The following is a 17,029-nucleotide window of genomic DNA, read 5'->3' on the forward strand; positions in this document are numbered from 1 at the left end:
CTTCCCTCCATTAGGCCTCCCCACAAACAAGCTCCCCTAGGCAAAATTCCCCCATCTCTTACCCATACTAGCTGCTCTGCTGTAGCTCTGCCACACTCTCTCTTATTCTTCTTCCACCCTTCCTGCTCCACCCATTCAGCAAGCTCCTGTCACCATTCTCCATGTGACTCAAGTTTCCTGTGACTTGGACTCCATCACAGCACTCAGGTGGGCCTGAGCTCAAAGCAAGTCACATAGACCTATTAATGGGCAGGAAAGATTTTCCCATTCCATTTCACATATGGAAATGGTGAACTTGAACAAGAATAAAGTATACCTAAACAGGGTGTACCTCTAAAATCTGCTTGCCTGGAGTCTTGTACTTTGATCAAGACCTTTAAAATAGAAGGAATGAAAGAAAGGTCTCAGCTTGGTCTCTCCCTCTTTCACACACGCGTGCATGCGCACACACACATACAGTGAATGAAAAGTCCAAGAAACATAATTTCTGGGTAATTAATATTCAGTTTATTAATTATGCTCAGTGGCACTCTCAGGAACCCTAGAGAACACTGAAGGCTTAAAAAGACTTTGGAAAAGGTGGTGTACTTGAGGGTGGAAATTAACTATGATTGGTTAATAGTAAGAGGGTGGACATATTAATGAAGAGGTGGGCAAAAAGCGTTCCTCTCCTGCTCAGAATTTGACCCTATCATGAGACTCAGCCACCTCTAGCAGTCTGGATAAAAGAATCTATGAACCCAGACCACTCTGAATGGTTTTCCACTTTATAAGCTGGATCACCCAAAATTCTAATGGAAGGTCCCTAGCATTGGGGCTCATTTCCTAAGGGCAAGATCTCACCTACGCTGGATTCTGTTTGTAAGGTCTTCTAGTTGGGTGGGGTTCCACTCAAGATCAGAAAACATGTATCTAAGTGATTTGGGCAATCTAATCTATTAGCATTGTCCTTCAGAAGCTGGCTAAATGAGGAAATAGGAGGGGAAAAACTTAATCTTGATTTAAGAATTGATTATTAATATATGAGAAAAATAATCATTTTTCCTACACATGAAAGTAGATAAAATCTGCCTATCTAAATATTACAGAAAGTAGCAGAAATAAAATGGGAAGATGATTATGAGCAGAGACCCAGTACTTTGAAGAGACAATATCCAAGAGGAGAGAGAACCAGCAAGATTAACTGGACACATGATTTCATTGGTATAGGAAACTGCTGAGGACATTCCCTCTACCACTTCAGGTCAACATCTTTACAGCTTTTAGTCTTAAAGAATCACCTAGAGTACAAAGAGGTTAAATGAGTTGCCTAGCATCACAAAGCCAGTATGTATCAGAAACAGTACTTGAATCTAGAACTTGCTGACTTCAAGGCCAGCTCTCTGTCCTTCATGCCAGAGGCGTCAAACTTCTACTCCACAAGGCTGAAACCCTTTAACTGCCTCCCAAATCATACCAAGATATAATTGGGAAATGTTTAACAAAAGAAATACAACTAAATATAGATAACATTGATATGTCATTTTCTAAACCATTATGTGCCTGCAGGTCTATTTGAGTTTTACACTACTGCCTATATACATCCTGCCAATATTAATGATAAATAATTTTTTTAAGACAATCTCTCATCGAGGATAGAAATCCACAAGTTCAATTCTAGTACTGATTGGCATAAAAATTTTATCTAGCTCTGTTTTTCCTACATAGTTCAGTTCAACTTTTCTTAGCGTGGTGAACCTCTACTGCCAGGAACTCTCCAAATAGACACCAGTCTTGGTTATCTGATGAGCTTCACTCATATAGCAGCTCAGAACTCCCAAACTTGGGGGATCTATCAGCTTCAGCCTCAACCAATAGCAGGAATTAATATGCACGTGCCTGGCAATAGTAATCATAATGGTGATTATAATAAAACCCCTTAAACTCAGTTTTGTACTTACAGCCTAGTCATGAACTACAAATACATTAAAAGACATAAATAATGAGAACACTAGACTTGGTGTTATATTTTTTCCTTCAAAACTATATCATTAATCTTTTTTTAGTTGAATTTATGGAGCTCTATTTCATATATGTGTGTGTATGTATATATATATTTGTAATGTATCTCTTCATGAAATTTTCTTTTGCAGGTTTAGTCCATGAGTGCTTGTGGAAACAATGGCTGTTAGCCTCAAAGAAATAACCTTAATAGTCAGTGTGGTTATAGCCTGCTATTGGAATAGCCTCTTCTGTGGTTTTGTTTTTGATGATGTTTCAGCAATATTGGACAATAAAGATTTACATCCTTCTACACCTTTAAAAAACTTATTTCACAATGACTTCTGGGGAACCCCTATGTCTGAGGTAAGTGATAACTGAAGTTTGTCTTGATAGTGTTTTTTTGTTTTTGTTCCGGCTTAAGTCATCTCAGAAATACAGATTTTTTCAAAAAAATTAATGTTCAGCAAATTATGGATGTGTTCTGTTCATGGGAAACAGGAAATACCAATTTGTTAATATAACCATGTTGTATGCCTTTTTATTTTTAATCAGCATGATTAATATCTTGATCAAGTGATCTTGTGCTTTATATGTGTGAAAATCAGTGTGTTTGTGGGAGGGAGGGGTCAATGATTTCTTTACTTAACTTTGTGCTTTTCATTTTTTTTTTCCCTTTGAGTAAGGCAAATTTTAAAACTATCAAGTAATGTCTGTTCAGTCTTCCTTTGTTTTTAATCTAATCTAATCTATTAAATACATTATACCAATTTGGTTGCCAAAAAACTGAATCACCATCATCTGATGGTGAAAAATCTGTTCATGGGCTCTATCCTGATAACTTGAAATAAACAGAGAAAGCAGCAGTGGGAAGAAGAGAAACCAAAAGTATACCTCCTTTTCTTTAAGGTGCTTTATTTCTGCCCTATAATTATTAACTGAGTTATTTCCCCATTCTGCCCCAGTTTCTTCCTGCAGAAGGTCTACTCGAAAAAGCTGTTTGTCTAAATCATGGGATCTATCTAGATAATTTCTAAGGCCCCTTTCAACTCAAAATTTATCATCCTATGGTCACATTAAATACTTCAGAATTACCTCAGAAAGACTTCATGTATGGTAAATTATATCACCATTAAGGAATACAAACTTGGAATTATATGTCTAGTCTGAATTGCACCTTTGTTTGTCAGAATATTCTAGATAGAGATAGTAAGTTAAGCCATAGTATGCTTTTGTATTTATCAGTATAGATTATGTACTTCAAAGTCTACATTATTGTTGTAAACCCAGGTGTTTCAATTCAGCAAACATAAGTATAAAAGAGAGTTCTGTACCAAATGGTATAAAAAACTAAGGAAATGGTATCAGAGAAGAGTTGATAGAGGAAGTTATAAATGGACTTTGTCTCAAACCTGCCAAAGGTTTTGTCACTATCCTGATAGTAGATGATACCCTTACAAAAAGTTATCAGTTTTTTCAGTGTGCTAGACTCCCTTAAGCTGTGACAAATATTTCTCTTTTTTTCTCTAATATGATCTCACTTCCCTGCCACCTCATCTCAAACCAGGTGATCCAATTTGAGTAACATTTCAGGACTTCCATATACACTATAGTCCAAGTCAAAATTAAGTTTTTTATCACCTACTATTCTCACTCTTATGGGCAAATAAGAATGTTTAATCACACTAGAATAGGGGTGGGGAACCTGTGGCCTCAAGGCCACTTGTGGTCCTCTAAGGTCTTTTGTGCAGCCTTTTGACTGAATCCAAGTTTTACAGAACAGATCCTTTAATTAAGGGGATTTGTTCTGTGAAAGTTTGGATTTGGTCAAAGGGCTACACTTGAGGACTTAGAGGGCCATCTGGGACCTCAAGTCCCCTGCAGTAGAATAAGGGGTCCATCAACATGGCTTTACAAACGTTTTGATAATTTTTCCGATGTAATTTGTTTTCTTTGTAGTTCTTATTTTATTTGATGCATTTATTTTATGCAGTATTTCATTTTATGCATTCTGAGAAAGGGTCCTTAGATTTTATCAGACTGCCAAAGGGATCCATGTCATTAAAAAGGCCAGTGTGATAATTGCTTGAATTATAGTAGTGACTATGAGTAGACTCACAAATAATCTAGACCTACTTTCTAATTTTACTAAAGATGTAACTGAGGCCTAAAATGGGTTATAACTTTTCCAGGCAGTATCACACAAGCATTAAGTAGTAGAGTTGGAATTTGAACCTATCTCTTTTACCAAATCCAGTGCTTTTTTCACTAAGAAAAAAAAATGGTAAGCAGCCATGTTAAGTGGAAACATATCTGTCTTTTAAGCTTTCAGAAAGATGTTGTTGCCAACCACCTTAGCCCTGTTGCATTTTGACAGCAATGGGCATAAATGTATTTTTAGTCTTTGTCTTTATGGAAAATTTGGTTAATTAAGTTTTTCTGCTTTCTCACCATGACCATTAATAATTGGCAAAGATTTTTTAAGTGTCTACTGTTAAGCACTGTGCTAAGTATTAGGGGTACAAATACAAAGAATGAAATAATCACTGTTCTGTGATCTTGCAGTATAATAGAAAGAGGATGTTAATATACTTTGATATATATTATTACTTATCTGAAAAGCAACAGTCATAAGGACATTTATCTTCTTATAATTTTATTGAAATAAAGACTTGGACATTTTGTTAGCATTAAGAATTAACTGCTTCATGCAGACATTTGTTCAAAAGTTTAGGTAAGCCTCACAATAACAATACAAAGTTACTTGATCTCAATGTACTAAGCTTATTATGTCTGAATTAATCTTTGTGCATGCACCATTTAGTGACTTCGATTTGTTTGTGTTCATCTTCATGCTCCATAGAGATATTTTTATAAAGCACCTTATCCTTTGCCTTTGGACAGTACCTTTAATATATTACTATTTGCCAGTATGCCTCTTTATTTTCTATACACCTACTTTATTTCCTTGTCACTATTCCTTACCTAGTACACTTTCTTTTCTTCACACTACCTCCTTTTAGAAATTGAACCAGAAATTATCTGACTCTCTTGCTTATATATATTTCATCCATAATTCATAGAAAGTCTTAACCTGTGTTTTCATTCAACAGACATTTAGTCTCTTTTATTGTGCTAGGCACTAGAAACTGCTTGACATCATTTTTATCTGATTTTAGTCCCACATTTCTTATCTCCATATCTGGTAAAGAAGAATTTCTATTCTCCTTCCTTTACTGTTCACTCTCTGCCTTCATTCGAAATATCATTCTGAAAAGTATTTTGAATATAAGTAGTTTAGCTTCTAAAACTTAGTTTGAAAAGGAAAAAAAAAAGGACTTCTAAACAGGTTAAAATAGCTTACTACATGAATTTTCTTGTCTTTAGAAGAATTCTGGTTGTTCAGTGATGATTACTATTGCTTTAAAAAATTATATTGATCTTCCTTAGCCTTAGCTAAGTAAGTAACAAAGTACCTTTGAACGTGTAGTGGTCATGCTATATGTAAATTTGAAATTATGACCAAATAAAACTAAATAATTAAATGTATTTTTTTTCCCTTTTAGGAAAGAAGTCACAAATCTTACCGTCCTTTAACAGTTCTGACATTTCGTTTAAACTATTTATATAGTGAGTTAAAACCAGTATCTTATCACCTGCTAAATCTAATTTTTCATGCTGTGGTTAGTGTGGTCTTCCTTAAAGTCTGCAAATTATTTCTGGACTCCAGGAGTAGTATAATTGCCTCCTTGATGTTTGCTGTGCACCCTATACACACAGAAGCGGTAGGTAAACCTAAAAATATATATTTTTTTTATCCTTATTGATTTTTTTCTTCTTTGAAGCTTAAAAATGAATTTCCAGTAGCATTTTATGTTTATAATAAAATATTTCTTCAAGAAAAAAAAATTTGAAAGATTTTTTTCCCTGACACATTTAGATGTTACTATTTGAGGAGACAAAATGCTAGTCTCTAAGTTGGTGTAATCAGATGAAAAACTTCTAGGCAAAGTAATGAATTATACTTGCTACATTTTAATATGTATATAATCCTTGGAATAAGTCACTATAATTCATTTAATTTATTCAGACCCGAAAACAAAAGGCATTTGATAAAAATAATTAATATATACACATTGTAGTAAATTTAATTTGCCTAATATTTTTAACAGTAAAAATAAAAGTCATTTTTCAGTTCAGCAGTGGTATGTTCTGAAAATGGGGTGGCCATTTTAAAAACTGTCCTGATTAATATTGTTAATGTTTTCAGACTATTATGTAGCCAGGTATTGAAGGGGCCGTATACGAGATAGTTAGTGAGCATATATAGTTCTTGTTTATATCCAATAACTTTCCTCTCTGTAGGTAATAAGTAGAGCACGCATGCTTAAATAGACTAAGATTTGATTCATATCTTTAAAAAGCTTTACTGGGTTTTCTGTTATTAACCTAAATCTTAATCAACAAGCATTGATTAAGCAACTAGTGTGTTCCAGGTACTGGGGATAACAAATAAAATAGTCACACCAGTAGTAAAATAACAAATACTATTATATTAAAACTAATAGAGGTCTCCTTTTTTCTAAACTTTTTTTAAAATTATCAATTATCTTTTAAAATCTCACGGTTGACACTGTAACTTACAATCAGCATTAGGAATCCCCTCTACCAGTGTAGATCTCAGACTTCAGTTCTGGTGCCAACAGAGTTCTTTGCAATATTGCCCCTGAGTTATAGCTAATATGTATTTAAGGCCTGAATAGGATCTAAATCCTCTTCCCTCCAGCCTAGCACTGTATTCACTGGCAAATGCCTCTATGCCAGATCTGGCTAATGCCAAAGAAAAGTAATTAGAAATACTATAGTAACTTTTAATCAGAACAGTTTTACTTAAAAACCATTAGACTTGAAAATAAAAACTTCATTAAATTGCTCATTATTATTCAGTGGTCAGCATTCTTCAGTCTTGGCCAGGTACTGTTTATCCCTGGAGGGGTTTTTATAGCTACTGTGAATCAGGGTCTGAGGGTCCAAGTGAAACAGTTCTATTACTGAAAAACCTAAAGCAGGCAATAAAAAGTTTCTGTATCTTAAAAGAGATCTGCCCAACAGTGAACCTTACTCAAAGAGCTCCTGGTTGAATTTCTAGTCAGTTTCCCTAGGAGCAAAGTAAACTCACCCTGCTTCATGTCTGTTCCATAGTCCCCCCAGCTGACAATAGTTATCATTGGTGATGGTGGGTTAACTCAGGTTACTTCACCTGTACTATGAAGTATTGTCCCACAATCTGTTTCATACTTAAAGTTTAATTCCAGTTTCCTCATCTGTAAAATGAAAGAATTAGACTAAGTGATCTCTGGCATCCCTTTTGTCTCCAACAGTCCTGAACTTGGAGTCAGAGTTCAAGTCCCAAATTTATTTAACTGTGTGATTGTTGGCAAGTCACTTAACCCTTCCAGACCTCATTTTTCTCAGATGTAAAATGGAGATTATATATATATATATACTCCCTACTTCACAGGATTATCTTAAGAAAAAATATTAGATATCTTAAAGCAGTATATAAATGTAAGTTATTAGTGTTTTCTTTTAAATCTTCCATGAGCTGAGAAATCAGACTAACCAAGCTTGCAGAATTATGTCTAAAATGAAGGTCCTTTTTTGCAATATGATATATTCACTTCATCAATTCAACAGGTATTTGTTAAGTACTGTTATGTACAATGCATGGAATCTTTAGTGTATGGATTTTCTAACATCTGTTTTAACTGCTGAGACACTTTGGTTCTTTCTTCCTAATTCTCATCATTGAGGAGATTTTTGGAAAAAATGGCCTCAGGAAAAGTGAGGTGGTATTTGCTAAAACTCTGATGCAATGATACTTTAATGATTATTCATATCTTTATAGCTAAAATAACAGGAAGAAAAGTTAACATTTATGACAGTGCTTCAGAGACTTCATATATATTATTTTATCTCACTTGAGTCAAGAGGATATGTTTCTAAAGAGTGGTGTAAAAGTCACACTTGAATGGAGTGGAGCAGCTCATTATTTAAAGGAACCTACGTTTAATCCTCTTAAAAAAAGAAAGAATCCTTTTTCAGTTTGGATAATGATTGCTAATATTTTTTAATTCTGATTTTCATATTAGATTTTTTTAATACAATACACATCTGTGATTAGAATCTTCCATTAGAAAACTTGATTTTTGCTAGCTTTAGACTTGGTTGCCTTGTTACTCAGTTTCATGTTCCAAGGAAGATGTCTGTATAGTTAAAGTATTAAAAAAAAAAGTAAAGAGTTTGGTCCCTAATGTCAATGTCCCTAATGCTAAATCTTAAAGATGTGTTTAACCCTAAAACACATATATTTTAGACAAGAATAATTTGAGTAAGTCGAAGTTATGGGCACTCGCCACATGAGGGCACTCGAAGAATGCTAACATTTATGGCATTGTAATTTTTTTTGGAAAAGCAGGTTTTCAAGGCATTGCTTAATAATTGGTTTTCTCTTCTGTCTTCCTTTCTGTTCTAGGTAACAGGTGTTGTAGGAAGAGCAGAACTTTTATCATCGATCTTTTTTCTAACTGCCTTTTTGTCATACACAAAATCTAAAGGTCCAAATAATACCATAGGTAAATGTCTATGCTTTCTTTGACTGTAGAATAGTAAAGAACAATATTTTTAAGAGGATACAAGAATTGCTTTAACATGCATGCTGCTTTTGGATTTATCATTAAAGCAACAGAAGAATGCCATATTTTCCATATTAAAAGCATATCTGAATATATATATTTTCTCATAACATAAAACCTGTGCTATATGGAAATGTCCTATGATTTAAATGCTTTTAGTCTTATTCCCAGCTTTATTTTTAAATATCTCTATATGGTGCAATAATTTAACCTTTATTGCTTTCCTTTAGCCATAATACTGAGGTAATAGTGCTGGATGTACTCTCTGATGCAGGTTCTTTTTGATTCTTTGAAAATCTGCTGTGTATATACATTTGAAGTGAGCTACATATAGCTGACATAAATTAAAATGTGGTATCACCCATATGTCAAGAAAAATTAATTTGGGTTTTACTTCATATGCTTATTAACAGCATTTTTTATTTCACAATGATATTCTGCTATTTATTCAACATATTAGAAACATTGTGATCTTTTCAGAAATTTTGTACTTGGCAGAATACAAACTGATTTTGTTGAATATATACTGCAGAATAATGTGTCAAGCATTTGAAAGGCAAATAGGAAGGACTTGGATGTTATCTTCACTTTTGAATTAGACATGCCACTATCCCACTCTTAGTTTGGACAAATGATCAAGAATGGCTTATGTGTAAAATCAACTTGGAATCATACAGTTTTAGAGCTGGAAGGGACTTTAAGGCTAGAAAAATGAATAAGCACATAAAACTGTGATGGTTTTATTTCCTTTACTAAATCTAACTCACATATCAGTGAAATCACTAGAAGTAGTTTATAGAATTTTCAGTGCAAATCTTTTTTTAAGATAATGATTTTGTTGATAGATGAAGAAACTGAAGCCCAGAGTAGCCAAATAATTCTACCAACATTCGCTGGCTAGTGAGGACATGACTAAGATCCACATGTAAAAACTATAATTTTTTATGTAATTCAGGCACACGGAGAAATACTGATTCAGTTCATGCAGAATTACATAGAATTTTAGCTATATAGATCTGCCCATATAACAATGATTGTTTCTAATTTGATAGTAAATTACTGCCTTGATGTGCAGTAATTGGTTGATTGGCTACTCCAGTCTATCAGTATTTTTTTCTGCATCATTTGAGGTCTTTGCTTATTTACATATGTTGCTTAATTCTTAGGAAATACAAGATTCACTGTTCCTATACTTGACTCTTGGAGCCTTTTGTAATTTGTCTCCACTGTACCATATTTGCTGTTACTTCTTGATGCCCACCTTTCTGTTAGGTCACATAGGTCTCATTATAAAAACTGAACTTGCTGTTCTCATTCCTTCTGCACGTGTTCCTATGTTATCTCCTTCACCAAAGATCACTTCTGGAAAACATATTTCGTTTTGTTTCAATACGTTTTATTTTTTGGTTTTATATCAGTCATTTCTGGATATGCTTCCCATGCTATACCACCCTGCTGCCTCCTTCCAGACAGCACATTCTTTTGTGTCAAAGAAAGTTACCCCTAAATGGATACATTAATGATGCAACATTCTGTTCTCCTGGACCATGCCCTTTAGGGGCATATTATTAGTTTTTAGTTCACTTCCTTTTCATGATCTTGTAATTTACATTGTTGTAGAAATTGTGTTTATTCTTCTGGTTCTGTTTATTCCGCTGTATCCATTTGTCCATGTGTCTCTTCCTAGATTTTTCTGAATCCTTTCTCACTGTCATTTCTTATTTCACAATAATTTTCCAATATGTTGCACAGTTTGTTCAGTTGTTTATCAATCAGACACTTTGATTCTGCTTCTTTGCATGAATATTTTAGCAAATATTGGACCTTTCTCTTGCTGACCTCTTTAGGATGTATGCCCAACAGTGGAATCGTTTGGTCAAAAGCAAACAGGTTTTTTATTTCTAAAATATCTTTTCTGCTCTCTTCCATATTTATCCATTTGTCAGGGCCTCTATAAGGTCCTTTCCTCTCATAAATATGCCCATATTACTGAAGCCTAATTTTCTTCATTGATAAATTGTTGGAGGGGAAGAGGGATTTTTATTTATTTGCTTTTTGGAGGGGGGAAGGCAGGGCAGTTGGGGTTAAGTGACTTGCCTAAGGTCACACAGCACCTGAGGGCAGATTTGAACTCCTGACTCCAGGGCCAGTGTTCCATTCACTGCACCACCTAGCTGCCCCAAGAAATTTTTATTTAAGAGAGTTGTATGGGAGCACTAAGAGGTCAAGTATCAGCCAGTTTTGTATGGCAGTGTTTGAATGAGCCCAGTCCTCTACTGCAAGCTCTCTTTGCAATTTAGAATAGAAGTATAACACATTTAAAATTCCTATCTAAGTTAAATTGAAGGCTTCTCATAAAATTGAAATATTTATTACATATTAAACAAGGTGGCTTTGGGGGCAGTATGCTACATAGGGCTTATAGAAGTATGTTGGGGCCTTTTTCACTAATCACAAGTAGCAGTCAAATCCAAGTTATTCTTCTGCTGTTGTCACATTATTTCATAAAGTGTTTTTGTTCCTTATAGTATGGACTCCAATTGCATTGACTGTGATTCTAGTAGCTATTGCTACATTATGTAAAGAGCAAGGCGTCACTGTCGTGGGCATTTGCTGTGTCTATGAAGTATTTATAGCACAAGGAGTAAGTAGAAATCTAAACTTTTTATTTAACAAATCAGTTAAATTTTTGTATAGTATTCAATCAATAGTATTCAACTTGCTATAAATTAAGACAAAACAATTTTTAATTTCTATTTTTAATAAAAAATCAACGTGGCTTGATGTCTTAAAATAGAAACTACTACTCTTTTCCTCACTAACTAAAAATTTATTGATGTAATTGCTAGAGCCAATTTCAAACTGAAGGCTAATTCTGTAAAATATATTTTTATTATTGACCTTAATTATTTTGTCTTACAACATTTGTAGACTTAACCCATCTCATATTTTAAAATTTCTGCCCTCTTCTAACCACCTCTGTGAATGTTACATTTTGTATCTATCTGAATTTGTGTTTAGTCTAGTGTTTAATGTTTTAAGTTTGTTAATGAATTAAGCTAACTATTCAACTCTTTTCTCCTTGCCAGTATACACTGCCATTATTATATACTACTGCTATGCAGATTTTTCGTGGAAAAGGCAGTATTCCTTTTTCTCTGCTACAGATATTACTGAAACTTATTGTCTTAATGTTCAGCACACTATTGCTTGTTGTGATCAGAGTCCAGGTTATTCAATCTCAACTTCCAGTATTTACCAGGTAAATTTATACTTTTTAAGTTTTGCAGATTGCTACAACTATAAATGGTCATGAATATTTCAGAAACACTTGGATTAAAGACTGTCAATTTGAAAAAAGCATTTTGTGACTGCTTATTCTTAAAAACATCAGTTTTCATAGCGTAGCCTTATAGTGTGCTATTTGACTTGCTCTAAGTGAAATACCAAACTGCCTTTATAAGCAAGAATTCTGTTAAACAGACTCCCATCTAATTGACTGTAATGCTATGAAAGCTCTGTAGCTCTGAATTCTTGACAATAAATCATCTTATAGAATAAGGAATTTTTCTGGTGTGTGTCTGTGTTCCACCAATTAAATAAAAGTGATTTAGAGAAGTGCTGAGCTGTTACAGCTTTCTTACCATTGAAGAGCAGTTACCCTTTCATTCCAGACATCCTGTCTCCTTCAAAAGTTCTACTAAACATTGAAATCTTCAGTTGGAAACCCACAGAAAATAATATACAAAAGATGATCCAGATATTACCTGCCAGCTTCCTCTTTACATTATTGAACTTAGAGCCTTTCTTTTGGCTAGTTAATTCATTTTAGACTGGTTGGCTGTATCTTTATGGCATTCAGCAAGTGAAAATAATTTCTAAGCAATTTAGTCATAACAGTGTTCTAGTGTAAAAAGGAGAGGAGGTGGTGACAATGTGTATCATTGCAATTAGATTAGAGGTGGGTGGTGCACATATATTTTAAAGTGCATTATAAAAGGGCTTATTCTTTATGGTTTAATCAGTTAACTGTACTAAATAAACTACATGGGAGGTAATGTAGCCTAGTTGATAAAGTTCAGGACTTGGAGGCAGAGAAACCTGGATGCTTATACTGTCTCTGATCTTACTATTTGCAGCAAATCACTTTATCCTCCTGTCTCAGTTTCCATATCTATAAAATGGGTATGATATCTCACAGGGCTATCTTAAGGTTCAAATGAGATAATTATATAAAGCATTTGGAAAATCTAAAAGCAGTACATAAATGTCATCTAATATTATTTTAGGGGTTGTATCATGGATGCTGACTTTTAAGCATCAGAGAAAGTATTTATTGTAGGTTCTAGCTATATAGTATTTACTAATATTAGTACATTTTTAAAGGGAATTTCTGAAGAGAAACTTTAGGTTTTCATTTTTTGTTTTAAACAAAAAGTTTAAAAGAAGTATATAAGTGATAAAGAGTTCTGATTTCTCATTGACTTAGAAAATAAACTTTTAAACTGTTATTTAAAATTAAGATATTTGTTTTAATTCTTGTTTATATAAATTGTTTTGAAAACTTTGAAAGCATAGTTTCGAAACTTTCTTTTTTCTCTCTCCTCATACTTCCAGGTTTGACAATCCAGCTGCTGTAAGCCCAACTCCTACAAGGCAGTTGACTTTTAACTACCTCCTTCCTGTCAATGCGTGGCTTCTATTTAACCCCTCAGAACTGTGCTGTGATTGGACAATGGGAACAATACCACTTATAGAGTCTTTTTTAGACATTAGAAATCTTGCCACATTTGTTTTCTTTTGCTTTTTGGGGTCACTATTAGTATTCAGTGTTCGATATCCTGGTAATTCTTCAAAGACTGTGTTAATGGTAAGAAATTCTTACTAATAGTTTTGTTTTTTTAATGTCTTATACTGCTTATTTTTATGATTATTCCTTTTTTTATTAAACTACATTAAAGCTGACGACTCATGAAAGAGGATGTTTTTTAACAGTGCCTTTTATCATTTAAAATTGTAGTTCCATGAAGGCAAGGGTTTTGTCTTATCTGAACCACCCTGTATCTCTTTCATGTTTTTAGGTGTTTTACCTACAAAGCTATATAAGGTGTTTTACATTTCTTCTTGTCATTTTTTTTTTCATTATTATGCATTCACAAAAAATTAATGAAAGTCTTTTGGTTTTATTTATGTATTTTATTGCTCTTATAGAATTGAAAGGACTGAATAAAAGCTATCTGTTTTACAAATCCTGAAGCAAAGAGAAAAATAAGTTTTATCTCAAATCTTCTGAGGCCAGACCTACTTTTGATTCATTCAATTAGCTACTCTAGATAATGACACAATAGTGAGATGAACATGCACAAGTCCTTAGAGAGAATAAGGATTAAATTTATTTCACAGTACAAGGTTTTAGTATAATCATATGGTTACTCCAAGCAGTTAAGAAATATAATAGAAAATTTATGTTTTATTATTAATCTTCTGTGCTAGTTTGCTGTTCCCATTTTTTAACTTTTATTTGTCAAAGAAATATGTTAAATGTATCAAGTTTTTGAGATTTAGTAAGGAACTTTTATTTGTGTGCTCATGTAAAAATGGAAATACTTGCTTTTCTCAGTTTTTGTTTTAATAAAAGTCTATAGCAATGGATTGCATAGAACACCAGTGATATTGGACTGTGTGAATACTTCTGCAATTCATATCGAATCTGGTATTATTACCCTAAATTTATTTTTTTTTGCCTTTTTTTTTTTTTGGAGGGCAATTGGGGTTAAGTGATTTGCCCAAGGTTACATGGCTATTTTTTGTGTCAAGTGTCTGAGGTCGAATTTGAACTCAGGTCCTCCTGACTCCAGGGCCGCTGCTCTATTCACTGCGCCACCTAGCTGCCCACCCTAAATTTAAGCGCTCCTTGAATAAGTAAAATGTTTATAGAGTAGAAATTACAATTTCTGCTTTTTAGTATATTCAAATGTACTTTATGCATTCTGTTACTGTAAGAAGCCTGAATCTCCCTTTCAGGAAGTCATGAGATTTTCTTAGACCTAGCAATATCCTCACTCTTGGTTCATTTAGTTTTAAAGTAGCTTTCATGTGGACCTCTTCCACATTATTATTAGTCTTACAGTCACTACATCATTTCAGTCAGATATAAAAAAGATATGTTTGAGTATTTTATTGATCTAATTAAATTTACCAAGATCTCTGGGTATTTTTCTTTATAGGCACTATGTTTAATGGCATTGCCCTTTATTCCTGCATCAAACCTCTTTTTCCCAGTTGGATTTGTGGTTGCAGAGCGAGTGTTGTATGTACCTAGTATGGGATTCTGTATTTTAGTTGCTCATGGATGGCGGAAATTATCAAAAAGAAAGTAAGTTAAAATTTTAGTTCCATTTGATGATTACCAGTCATAGAAATAAATCAGACAGACCCAAGTATCTCAAAGTGGCTGTGGGGGTATACCAGAACTATTCTTTTGAGTTTTATTTTAATATTTGGGCTTATTAGTTTCTTTAATATTTGTGTCATTTACCTCAGCTGCTTGCTCTGCCAATTTTGGAGGTTCTTTCAGACCCCCGACCAAATGTTTATATTAGACTCTGAAATGAACTGACTGTTCACTGGTGTATGTTACAGATAATAGGATCACAGACTTAGAGCCACAAAATCTAGGGGATCATAACTCTTAGAGATCATATACTCGATTCCCTCATTTTACAGAGGAAGAAACTGATGATGAGAAAGTAAATGAATTGCCTAAGGTCACACATGTTTCATAAGTTGAAAAGTCAAGATCTTACACTATGCTGCCTTTCAAATCAAAGATAGGTGTTCCTGGATAAAGCAGCTTACTATTATTAACATAATTTATTCCAGTTTAACCTCCCTAGTCCTTCTAAAAAGCATTCCTGGCTTTGTATCTGCTTAGGGCTTTATCCCCAGATATAGTTCCTTCTTTGGACACTTTTTGGTGGCCTCTTGTCTGCTAGGTCTGTGACCATGTGCCCACTGCTGACATACTGAGCTTTGGAATGCACTAAAAGTCAGAGCTTTTTCACCCATATTCTTGCCTACCGTCATCCATCCTATAATTGTGTAGTAGATGTTTTGAACCTATATAGGACTCAACTCTATTAAATTTCATCATTCTAGCCGATTGAGATCCTTTAGATAGTTTTAGTTACTAAATCTGTTGTCCATTATGGTAACTGTTCTGTCAAACTTGTATCATCTTTACACTTGACAAGCTTACCATCTATCCTTATCCACTTTATCGATAAAAACTTTAAACAAAAAAGGCCAAAGACAGATTTCTTGGGTACTCTAGAAATCTGCCTATCTATAGGTTGGACATTAAGCTTAGTCACTGTTCTCTGGGTTTTATCCTTCAAATGGCTCTGAGTCCCACTAGCCCATATTTCTCCATCTTGTCCACAGAAATGGCATGAGAAACTTTTATCACCTGCCTTCCTCTGTAATCCAGGTAGACCATACTTTAGACATTTCCCAGTTATTGCTCTTGTAATCGTGACAAGAAAAATCAATCAGCAGGCATCTATTAAGCACCTACTATGAACCAAACAACACGCTAGGGTTACAAATACAATTGATTAAGCAATCCCTGCTGTCAAGGAGCTGACATTCTAATGGGAGAGGCAGCATGTGTGTGTCTGTGTGTATGTACACACACACACATACACATTGAGAGAGTAAATGTAAATGGAGTGAATACAAATATATACAAAGTATTTATAGAAAATAAGGATAAGCTGACATGAAGCTATGCCGGTTTTTAATAATCACTACATCTCAAAGTGAACAGAACCTGGAGAACAATTTATACATTAAAAGTAATATTGTAAAGACAAACAACTTTGAAAGACTTAGGTATTCTGATCAACACAGTGACCACCTATGAGAGGACTTTTGATGAAACATGCTCCCCACCTTCTGATAGAGGTGACAGACTCAGCACAGATTGAGGGTTTTCTGTTTTGTGTTTTTTATATTTTTGGACAGTGTAGGAATTTGTTTTACTTGACAATAAACGTTTGTCATAGAGATTTGGGAAGAAGTTGAGGAAGAGAAGGTGGATCTTTGTAAAAATAAAATTTAATTTAAATAATAATAATAATAACCACATCTCTAAGTGTTCACAAATCACAAAAGTCCTAGAATTTGTCTGTGAATCAAACTCAAGAGTATCAGTCTGTCATTTGAAAATGGAAGCAGTGTTATTCATGTGTAATCTTGTAGCAGCTTTACAATCCCCAATTTTTTTTTAATCACCAGCATTAGATTAGCAATCATATCTCATAATTCTTCGATATAGTTTTTCTGGATCTTAT

General features: G+C 33.9%; 1 protein-coding gene across 2 annotated transcripts in view; it reads left to right on the plus strand.

Moving 5' to 3' along the window:
• Positions 1-17,029, plus strand: part of TMTC3 (transmembrane O-mannosyltransferase targeting cadherins 3) — an 83,706-nt gene that overhangs the window by 30,870 nt on the left and 35,807 nt on the right. The window contains exons 4-11 of one of the 2 annotated variants that reach the window (XM_069095123.1): positions 1,089-1,243; positions 2,133-2,346; positions 5,547-5,765; positions 8,516-8,615; positions 11,204-11,319; positions 11,765-11,937; positions 13,293-13,545; positions 14,903-15,051. In XM_069095123.1, the coding sequence (XP_068951224.1) occupies positions 2,161-2,346; positions 5,547-5,765; positions 8,516-8,615; positions 11,204-11,319; positions 11,765-11,937; positions 13,293-13,545; positions 14,903-15,051 (1,196 nt within the window). In that variant the 5' untranslated portion in view covers positions 1,089-1,243; positions 2,133-2,160. The remainder of the gene's footprint in view (positions 1-1,088; positions 1,244-2,132; positions 2,347-5,546; positions 5,766-8,515; positions 8,616-11,203; positions 11,320-11,764; positions 11,938-13,292; positions 13,546-14,902; positions 15,052-17,029) is intronic. The other variant, XM_069095124.1, reaches the window with a different exon arrangement.

This window comes from Petaurus breviceps, unplaced genomic scaffold, assembly GCF_028583685.1.
Source record: "Petaurus breviceps papuanus isolate PSGF00001 unplaced genomic scaffold, PetGlider_PUasm1.0 225, whole genome shotgun sequence".
Lineage (NCBI taxonomy): Eukaryota > Metazoa > Chordata > Mammalia > Diprotodontia > Petauridae > Petaurus > Petaurus breviceps.